Source organism: Bos mutus, chromosome 22, assembly GCF_027580195.1.
Source record: "Bos mutus isolate GX-2022 chromosome 22, NWIPB_WYAK_1.1, whole genome shotgun sequence".
In the NCBI taxonomy this organism is placed as follows: Eukaryota; Metazoa; Chordata; class Mammalia; order Artiodactyla; family Bovidae; genus Bos; species Bos mutus.
In genome coordinates, this window is record NC_091638.1 from 63369198 (window position 1) to 63379508 (window position 10311).

Here is a 10311-nt window from a genome sequence, read left to right on the forward strand (position 1 = left end):
AAACCTGCTCACTCCATTCCATGTTTTCTGGCCAACCCTGGTCGCACCCTGGCAGTGGGAGCCAGCTCCACTCTGCTATTTCCCTCCCTAATTAGACAAGTCAATATGTATGTCCCTTCACCCCCAAAGTGTGATGTTAATGGTGGAAATTCAGGCCCCATGGAGAAGGCGGAGGCAATGTTTTTGAGCCTGGAGTGAACCCCGTCCTCCAATTTGATCCCGAAAGGCTGCTCTGGGAGGGGTTGGCCTTCTCCCAGTGCACAGGTGCTGAGAGACCTCCTACTGAGCTGCTAACGAGGCGCAAGCCCCAGACTGGCCTTGCTCGCTGCTCCTCAATGCATGAGGCACAGAGACCTCTCCGTCTGTCTGCTCCCTGCTCCCTGCTCCCTGCCTCTCTGAAGAGGCTGGGGAGTCCCTGCTGGAAGCCGCAGAACGCCCTTCATCAGCGTCTCTGCAGCCGCCTCCCCTCCACCTGCAGCCCATCTTTCCAGGCCACTTGGCCGGTGCAGACCACCTGCCGCCCGCTTGCTGGAGGGCAGGGAAGCCTCTTTCACCGGCTGGGGCTGCAGGGCTGAGACACCAGCGTCCTCATCGCGGCCCCCAGGGTCTGGGCCAGCACTGCACAGGTGCCCACACAGATGTCCGAGGGGCTGGGCTCTGCTGCGGCCCAGCAGAGGGACCGGCGGAACCCCTACTTTGTCTGGCCCTCCATCTCTCCATCAGCAAGATGAAGGGGTCCCATCTGTGGCGGGGTTGGGTGGGGGTGCGCGGGCGGTGGGAACCTTACCCTTGCAGAGTTCAATGTCTCACATGTTTTTTTGCACATTATACATAAAGGAATGTTCATCCTACTTACAAAGAAACAAGCTCTCCTTTTTTTTCTCATGGCGAGGGGGTCCCTTGGGTCTGTTTTCCCCTACTTTTCACCAAAAAAGGGGGCAAAGAAGACCCACTCACTTTCCTCTTCAATCCAGGAAATGACAGAGGGATGCAATAGAGTGGCCAGGGCGCAGGGTGACAGTGGAGAAGGGGGCCCTCTGGGGGGCGGTGAGGAACCCCCACAAGGAGGCTGCCCCGCCCTTCCTGTGTGGGCAGAGGGCAAAGCGAGTGAACTCTGCCAGCCTCTGACGTTCAGGAGAGGCCGGAAATACGAAGTTTGAAGGGAAATTTCCCAACTGTAACTGCCGTTAACTAATTAAGGTTTAACTGCTGTGAACACCCAAAAGGTACCTGACTGCAGGCTCGCAGGCCCCCAGCGGCTGACCTCTGGCCCAGCGTGACCGGCCGAGGGCCTGCCCTGGGTGGTTGCTGATGAGCTCTCAGGGCGAGCAGGGTCCCTGATGCCCATTCGGGATGCCAGGCAGTCTCCAGGCCGTGAAGCACCTCTGTCAGGAGTTCCACACAGAGTGTGGTCTCTTCTCAAAGGCCCCCTTTGACGCCTGGGGCTGCTGGAGGGTGACCAAATGCAGACTGGTGAGCCCCCGGAAGCTCTGGCTGGCAAAGATTAACCAGCAAGTGGGATGCCAGGGCTCTGCACAAGGGCAGAGAGGGAGGGCAGACAGGCCGAGGGCCTCCCTGGACCGCAGAGCAGTTTTCCGGCAGGTCCAGGAAGCAGGCATTCACTCTGCAAGAGCTCAGCTCCTGCAGGCTGGGAGGGGGCCCAGAGCCGAGGGCTGTGTACTCCTCCTCCCTGCTGGGAGGGCCCCGTGCCAGCCCTGGGAGGCCCCTTCTCTGGGAGGGGAGTGTGCTCACCTACAGGCGTCCCATGGGAGGAAGACACAGACACGATAGCTTTGTTTAGTCTATTCTAAGACCTGCTGACTCAGCCGTGGTCACAGGCCCCGGTCCTGCTGCTTTTCATTCTTCTGAAAACAGGGAGTTCTCCAGGCTGAAGAGAAGTCCTTCAAATTTGAAAGTAAAAATGAAGAGAGCTAGAAATGATATGCGTGTGCAGGTAATCATAAAGGGATATTTTGTTCTTAATTTCTACAAAGCAAGAGTAGTAAAGATATACGTAACATTTGTAGAAATTAAATATATAAAAATAGTCCAAAGAGCTGGAGGAGGAAAAAGGGCCTCATCCGTTGGAGGGTCCTTAGGTTGTATGTCGAGTGGTTTACTATTCACTGTGATAAGTTAAAAGGGCATATTCTCATCTCTGGAGAAACCCGCCAGAATATAAAACAAAGAGCTGTAGCTAAAAAGCCAATAGAGAAGATAAAATGGAGCACTAAAAATGATTTGATTAACCAAAAAGAAGACAGGAAATGAAGCTCAACAGGACAATGAACATAAGTGAGAAATGGAAAGCAGGTACGAAGATGGTAGATTACACGCAGTCACGTCAATAATTATAGTACGTGTGATGCTGCCAAGTCGCTTCAGTCGTGTCCGACTCTGTGCGACCCCATAGACGGCAGCCCACCAGGCTCCCCCGTCCCTGGGATTCTCCAGGCAAGAACACTGGAGTGGGTTGCCATTTCCTCCTCCAATGCATGAAAGTGAAAAGTGAAAGTGAATTCGCTCAGTCGTGTCCGACTTTTAGGGACCCCATGGACTGCAGCCTACCAGGCTCCTCTGTCCATGGAATTTTCCAGGCAAGAGTACTTGAGTGGGGTGCCATTGCCTTCTCCAACAGTATGTGTAAATGGACTAAATACTCTGGATAAAAAGCAGAGATTTTCACACTGGAGTAAAAATACTACCCAATAATGTGCTCTTTATAAGAGCCACAGATGCAGAAAAATTGAAAGAAAGCAATGAAAAAATATGCCATTCAGACAATAATGACAAGCTAGCCAGGGCAGCTAGCTTATTTCAGATAAAGTAGACCCTAAGCTGGGCTTCCCAGTGGGCACTAATGGTAAAGAACCACCTGCCTATTTAGGAGACATAAGAGATGTGGGTTCAATCCCTGGGTTGGGAAGATTCCCTGGAGGAGGGCAGGCTAACTCACTCCAGTATTCTTGCCTGGAGAATCCCATGGACAGAGGAGCCTGGCAGGCTACGGCCGATAGGATTGCAAAGAGTCAGACACGATGGAAGGATATTACTGGAGATGAAGAGGAATGTGTCATAATTGTATTAGTAATCTATGGCTTTGTAACAACTCTAAACTTTAGCAGCCTAAAACGATAAGCTTTGATTCTCTCATCACTTCTCTGAGTCAAGAATTGGGGAGTGACCTATCTAGGACCGTTCTGGCTCAGGGTCTTGTAATGACCAGGCATCTGTGGTCATTACATCTGAAGTCCTGACTGGGGTTTGGAGGGTCCACCTCCAAGGTGGCTCATTCAAATTTATGCTCAATTCAAACGATGAAAGGGAAAAATTCCCTGAAAAACAAGACTCTCTAAAACTGATGCAAGAAGGAAAAGAAAATCCGGGTGGCCTTGTATTTGTTAAAGAAACTGAAATTGCATTTGACACTCCTTCCACGAAAGATGGCTTCTCTGGTGAAATAGTACTGGTCTTACCCAGATTCTTACAGCGTAGAAGGGGATAACTGATACTCCAGGCATTATGAGAAAAAAAGCCAGAGGCAGCATCTTCCACGAAAGTAAATGCAAATGCCCTTATCAAATGTTTAGCAAGTCAAACTCACTGATATGTAAAACGGACTATATATTCTGGCCAAGTGGGGTTTATCTAGGGACTATGAGGTCAGCATTGGAAAATGAATCAATGACGTTCACCAAAGTAACAGACTAAAGGAGAAAAGCCGTGTGTGTGTGTGTGTGTGTGTGTGTGTGCTTAGTCCCTCAGTCGTGTCCGACCCTTTGCAAGCCCATGAACTGCAGCCAGCCCGGCTCCTCTGTCTGTAGGATTTTCTAGGCAAGAATACTGGAGCGGGTTGCCATTTCCTCCTCCAGGTGATCTTCCCAACCCAGGGATCAAAGCTGCATGTGTCTCCTGCATTGCAGGCAGATTCTTTGCCCACTGAGCCATCGGGGAAGCCCCAAAGGAGAAAAACCATAAGGTCATCTCAATAAATGAAGAAAAAGGTGCAGTAAAGTTCAATACTCATTCATGATTAAAAAAAAAAAAACGCAACTTTTGGAAAATTAGGAATAGATGGCAATTGTATCAGTATGACAAAGGGTGTATACAAAAAACTTATATTTAACATCATATTTAGTAGCGAAATACTGAGCACTTTCCCTGTAAGACTGAGAATAAGGCAGGGATGCCATTTTTACCATTTCCATTCAACACTGAAGGGAAGTCTTAGCCGGTGCAAAAAAAGAAGAAAAGGAAATAAAAGGAAAAAGTAAAATGATCTCTATTTGCAAATGACATGATCGTGTACATAGGAAACCCTAAAGCAGACTTCAAAAAGATGACTATGGTCCAGGGACTATGATTCCACACTCCCAATGCAGGGCGCCTGGGATTCACTCCTGGTCAGGGGACTAGATCCTGTTCAGGGAGCCAGACCACACAGGCTGCCACTAAGGGTTTAAATGCCGTGATGCAGGATGAAGGTCCTGAGAACTATAACTAAGAACGGACACAGCCAAATAAATAAAAAAATAAACAAAAATTTTGAAAGACTCAGAACTAATTTAGAAAGTTGGCAGGAGAGTTATTCAATCGTATAAAAAGTCAAGATGAAACAATTGGAAAATGAAATTAAAAGATAATTCTGCATAGCATCAAAGCTTCAAATACCTAGGGATAAATTTCCCAAAATATGAGCAAGATACTTATGCTGAAAACTACAAACTTATGTGACAGAAGTCAAAGACTGAATTAAATGAGAGGAGGCGGGGTTTAAAACACGCTTTCCTGGTGGCTCAGCAGTAAAGAATTTGCCTGCAATGCAAGAGACTGCCTTCAGTGCAAGAGATGTGGGTTCAATCCCAGGGTCAGGAGGATCCCCTGGAGAAGGAAATAGCAACTCACTCCAGTATTCTTGTCTACAGAATCCCATGGACAGAGGAGCCTGGGGGCGGGGGGCTACAAGCCACGGTATCACAAAGAGTTGGACATGACTTAGCAACTGAACATGCTTATTAATCGAAAAACTCCACAGTGCTAAGGTGTCAGTTACCCATGATGTGTTTCTGGCCATGGCTTGTGCAGCAGAAGCAAGTCCCCTGACCAGGGATGGAAACTTTGACCCCGCAGTGGAAGCATGGAGTCTTAACCACCGGACCCCCAGGGAAGCCCCTCCATGAGTTTTCATAGAATAATTGAATAGATTCAGTGCCATCCCGGTCCCTTTTTCAGTAGATTTTTGAAGAAACTGTCAGGTTTATTCTAAACCCTAAGGGAAATGTAAATTTTGAAGAAGAAATATAATATTGTAGACCACCTGATTTCATGACTTATTTTTAATGCTGGTAGTTAAGACAGTGTGATGCTGGCATAAGGAAAAACAGACCAACACAGAACAGAGTCCAGAAATAAAGCCTCCCTGTACAATCAACGGATTTACAGCAAAGGCGCCCATGTAATTCATAGGAGAAGGGAAGCCTTTTCAACAAACGTTATTAGAATGGCGGGTTATCCACATGGAAAAAAAAGAAAACAAAAACCAGCTGAAACTTGACCTGTTTCACAGCATCCACACCTGCTCTGAGTGGAACCGCAGGAAAGGCCAGCCCGGGAGGAGGGTCGCATGGCTGGTCTCGCCCACTGTCCCCGGCGGACCGCTGTCCTGTGTCTAGGGCACGCCCGTCCCATCCCAGGATCCAGCGCCTTCAGCCTCCTCTGGGGCCCCCTTCTTTCTTTCTCTTCTTCTCTGCTTGTGTTTGGGGGCCTCTCAGACTGTCCCCCATGGGTGGTAGTCCCTTCCTGACACAGGCAGTCCCGGGATCAGCACTGGCACACCCTCCTCCTGGAAGCCCCCTCTGCTTTATGAGTTGGGGGGGCACGTGACCCTTTTCCTTGCATCTGGAACACTAGGGGGGCTGGGTGGTTTGTCATCCACAGCAGGACACGCATGACTAGAAAGGGGCGGACACGCTGATGGTTGTCAAGGTCAAGCTGGGACACACGGGGCCTCTCTCAGCCTCTTCACATGCCGTCCTTGGATGGAGCGGACGTGTCCATCACTTCTCCAGACGCTGAGCTCTTGCGGAAGCGGCCACACCTTGCCATAACCCTCCCCCGAGCTCCCACCCCACCTCTGGCCCTGAGTTGCCTCCGCTGGTGTTTGCTGGCTGAAAGCGGAGAGTTGAGTGGCAAGCTGGTGATGGGCTGGGGCGGCCCTGAGCACCTGGGTCCCTCGCGTCTCCCATCTCCTGCTCAGGTGTCAGGTCAGTGGTCAGGCCTCGGCTGACCCAGAAGTTCCCAGAACTAGCCTGAGCTGATCCCGCTGAGTGGCGCTGCATTTCAGCCACATCCTTGACTCACTGGATCCCACGTTTGTGCCATCACCCGCTGACCCATCTGCCAGTCCGCCCACCCCACGAATGCCTGTCAGGCTGCTCCTCCCAGCCATCCGGGTCTCAGCCCAGGGAGACGGCCCCCACCCCGCCCCCTAGGAGCTCGCCTTCCGATGAGACACGCGGACACTGAGGCTCAAGCACGAGCACAGGTAGCCCAGCATGAGGGGGGAGGAGCCCCCCCAGATGCTCAGCTGGGCGGACGGGCACCAGGAGAGCTGAGAGCAGGGTGCCCGCTGCCAGGAAGCTCCCAGTGTCACAGGACAGAGAGACAGGAGGACAGGCCCCGGGGGCTGGGCGGGGTGCCAGCCGTCAGCGAGGTTTCTGTGCTAAGGTCAGGGAGGGCTGGGGACACACGGAGCTCTGCCCAGAGACAGAGTTGGAAACGGCAGAGGCAACGCGGCTGACCGTGAAGGTCAGGAAGGAAGGTCACGGTCCGCCCTCCACCAGCCTGGCCTCCTGCCTCCTTCCTCGGAGTCCAGGTCGGAGATGCTACTCTGCTTTTCCTTCTGCAGACGAGGCTCCCGCAGTCAGGAGACTCGCCGGAGGTCACCCGGCTGGAGAGACGCCAGAGGGCCAGGAGCCCAGTCCTGCCTTTGCAGGCCCCTCTCGGTGGCGTCACGTCTCCGGGACTGGGGACGCGCTGGCTCTACAGGGCCCAGGCTGGCATCCGTTCCCCAGCAGCGTGTTCCGGGACAGAGGTCCAGCTCTGCCCATCTGTCCAGACGGGGCTGCTCATCACGCACCCCAGACACTGCCAGCTGCCCGGCTGCCTATCTGTCTCTGCCGGCGGCACGCAGATGGAAGGCCCCTCAGGGGGCCCCGCAGCTATTTCCCGGGGCTGGGAGAGGTGGAGGCTGGTGTTGGCGCATCTCTGAGGCTGCCCCCCATCGCATTTCCAGGGACTCTAAGAAGAAGGCCACACCCCTCCTTGGGTCCAGCGTGAAGTGGTCCCAAGAATGGACGGCCTCTCCCCATCTTACCCCCAAAGCCAAGGCTGAGGTCGCTGACCCTCCTTCCTGAGCCTGCTAGGCTGTCAGAGCCATGGCCTCCCTTGGCTGGAATCATCCAGTCCTCAGGGCACTGTCTGGGGAGACCAGGTGGGAGGACCTGGGGTGGCCACAGTCCTGTCCAGCCCAGGAAGGATGGACAACCTGCAGAAGTGTCTCTGGGCCGGGAAGGGGTCCAGGTAAGTCTTCTTTCCTTTCCTTAGCGTTCTCCAAAGTCCCAAGGATGAGCAGCACATGCCTTTTCTAGTGGAAAAGGGACAACTTTTAAAAAACAATTCTCCTGGTGTTGTAACAGGCATTGTTGTAACAGGTTTCATGTAGCAAGTATAGAATGTCTTCATCTTTGGTAAAATTTGAAATTTCTGTGGGTCTCCATCACAAAAATGAACACGGCTGGAGGGTTCTATGCCTCATGTGCCTCCCTCTAAGTCCAAAAGGTTTGGTGACTTAGCTTTTCAATGTTTTCTGTAGGACTTGAAAGTCTTGACAATGACCATGAAGTATCATTTTAAAATATCATCAGAAACACATACAAGGATCTCCACTTTGGAAGCTGCAAGGAGTGGCGTCAGCTGTCTTCCTCCTCCCTCCCATTCCCTCTTCCACATCACCATCCGTCCATCCACTCATGGACCGGTCCGTCCACCATCAGTCTCCCTCCCTCCCTCCCCTTCTTCACCAGGGAAGCCCTAGGGTGGGGTGCTGGCAGGGGAAGGGGCATGGTCTGCGGCCGGTGGGCAGGGACGGGCGGGGAGTGATGGAGCAGAGGATTCCCTGGAGGAGGGGAAGCTGAAGATGGGGGTGGGGGGCAAGGGCACCCTCCAGGCAGCAGGTGTCGAGGACCCCCGGGGCTGGGAGGGGCAGGGGAGGGCTGAGGGGGCACCTGGCTCTGCAGTGACCCCCGCTTTGCCCACGGGCTTTGTGCGCACTTGGTGGGGAAGCCGCGCCATCTGGTGGCCAGTGGAGAGACTGCAGGGAAGGTTCTGGGAGGGGTCCCCTGGGGGGCTGGGCCTCAGTGAGGACAGCCCCTCACTCAGCCAGTGTCCCGGCTCCCCTCTGCCCAGCTCCCCATGTAGGCCTTGGGGGGGCCGTGTCCTCTTCACTCCTGCCTCAGCTGGTGGCAAGGTGGGAAGGAGGCGGGAGCTGGGGTGCCCCTCCTCACCCCAGTCTGGGGGCTCCCCGCCTCCTTGCTATGTCTCTGGCCTGGTCCTCGGGCTGCCCTTGTCCCCTGCAGGCCTGGGGCGGGGAGTCAAGACCACGGCTCTCACCTGGCACCCAGCCGTTGGGTCCCCAAACTGAGTGAGCCGGGCAATGACGTGGAGTCCTGGAGGGTCTGGCAAGGGATGGGGGGTGGGGGCAGCCAGGGCAGCCCCCACACGCGGCCCATGGGCAGGGAGACCCCGCCGGCCCCCAGCTGGGCGCCCTCCCCCAGGGAGCGCTGGAGGACCACCCGCAGAGGCTCCCGCCGGCCCGGCTGCCGGCCCACCATGAAGTAGATGAGGGGCCTGCCGCTGCAGTGGACACAGGCCAGGAGGGTGGCCAGCGGGAAGAAGGTGGACAGCAGGAAGCTCGGGAGGTACGGGCGCAGTGTCCAGCAGAGGAGGTAGGGGAGGCCGCAGACGAGCAGCAGGAGCCCGGAGCCCAGCACGGCGCCGTAGAACCGCGGGCGCTGGCGCTGGGAGCAGCAGGCCCCCCAGACGAGGAGGACCAGGCCAGCCGCGAAGGCCACGCAGGCCAGGGCCAGCAGCCCGGCGACGCTGGCCGCGTGGTAGCGCAGGCAGGCCAGCAGGCGCATGCTCTCACGCAGCAGGCCGCAGGCATCGGCGGTCAGTAGCACGGCCGGCGGGGCCAGGGCCCAGCTGAGGCCGCAGACGACGCCCGACGTGTGTCTGGGGCGGCAGCCCTGGTAGCAGGCAGGGAAGAGGTCGGAGAGGCAGCATTCGGCGCTGAAGGCCGCCAGCAGCCAGAGGCCCACGGAGAAGGCCACGAAGGTGACCGCAAAGTAGAGGCTGTGCTCGGAGCCCAGGGCCGCCTGCACGGCCGAGAAGGCGAGCTGGCAGCCCAGGAACAGGAAGTCCGCGGCGGCCAGGTGGAGCACGTAGACGGCGAAGGGGCCCTTCTTGATGTGGAAGCCGAGGTGCCAGAGCACCAGCGCGTTCCCCAGCAGTCCCCCGAGGCCCACGGCCAGGGTGAGGTAGAAAACCACGCTGCTGAAGGTCCCCCAGATCCCGAGCATGCTGGCTGGCTGGCTGGCTGGGCGGCCGGCGGGCAGGACCCTGGAGGGAAGTGACAGATGTCGAGTTGTCGGCACGCAGGCGCATCCCGAGGCCGCCGGACGGCCCCTTCCAGGCCAGCGCCCAGCCCTGCAGGCCCCCCGACCTCTTGGTAAAAGGAGGATTCCGTAAGACACGCCTGATCCGGGGAGAAGAGAATTCCGACCAGGTGGGTGGTCCTGCCCCTGGCTGGATGGTTAGACTAAACGCACAAACAGCCGCGTACCAACGTCGCTGCAGAGGTCGGCATCGACTGGACAGGACTCGAGGCAAAGGGGGCGCCCATGTGGACACAACTCAGGGACTCCATGTGGGGAGAGGCTGGACTACGCTCCTGCTGAACCCCAGCCCCAGAGGGTCAGCCAGGCGCAGACCAGCGGTCGCCATGAGCACACTCAGTCCTGTGCTGGCCATGGAGGGTGGGCAGCGGGGCCGGGGGTGGGAGCTGTACTGTGGGGGCGGTGGGAGGCTGGGAGGATGAAAGAAGGCTGAGGGCACCCCCAGCCTCCCTGGCTCTCCGGACCGGGCAGGAGTTCAGCCGGCTCCTCCCGCTGCAGGCGGGTTGGCCACGTGCAGCTCCGAAGCCTCAGCAACCTTGGGGATGTGGTGATGCCCCGGGTCCTCAGGAGAAACCAG

The 10311-nt window shown here is 55.8% G+C and overlaps 1 protein-coding gene across 1 annotated transcript; it reads right to left on the bottom strand.

The window, feature by feature from the left end:
* Positions 1–550: 550 nt before the first annotated feature.
* On the bottom strand, positions 551–9638 carry MRGPRG (MAS related GPR family member G). The gene is made up of 3 exons (XM_005905065.2): positions 8671–9638; positions 7376–7479; positions 551–660 (listed from the first exon to the last, which is right to left on the bottom strand). The coding sequence occupies exons 1-3, from the start codon at positions 9636–9638 to the stop codon at positions 551–553; spliced, it is 1182 nt and encodes a 393-aa protein (XP_005905127.2).
* Positions 9639–10311: the final 673 nt, after the last annotated feature.

What these genes read in the sequence shown, in the direction of transcription:
- MRGPRG (XM_005905065.2), bottom strand. Translation starts at nt 9,638, where the DNA reads ATGCTCGGGATCTGGGGGACCTTCAGCAGCGTGGTTTTCTACCTCACC. An exon ending in ACCCAACGGCTGGGTGCCAG is followed by an intron (nt 7,480 to 8,670) that starts GTGAGAGCCGTG and finishes TGGTCTCCCCAG; the next exon opens with ACAGTGCCCTGAGGACTGGA. An exon ending in CCTCAGCCTTGGCTTTGGGG is followed by an intron (nt 661 to 7,375) that starts GTAAGATGGGGA and finishes GCTGGGCCGCAG; the next exon opens with CAGAGCCCAGCCCCTCGGAC.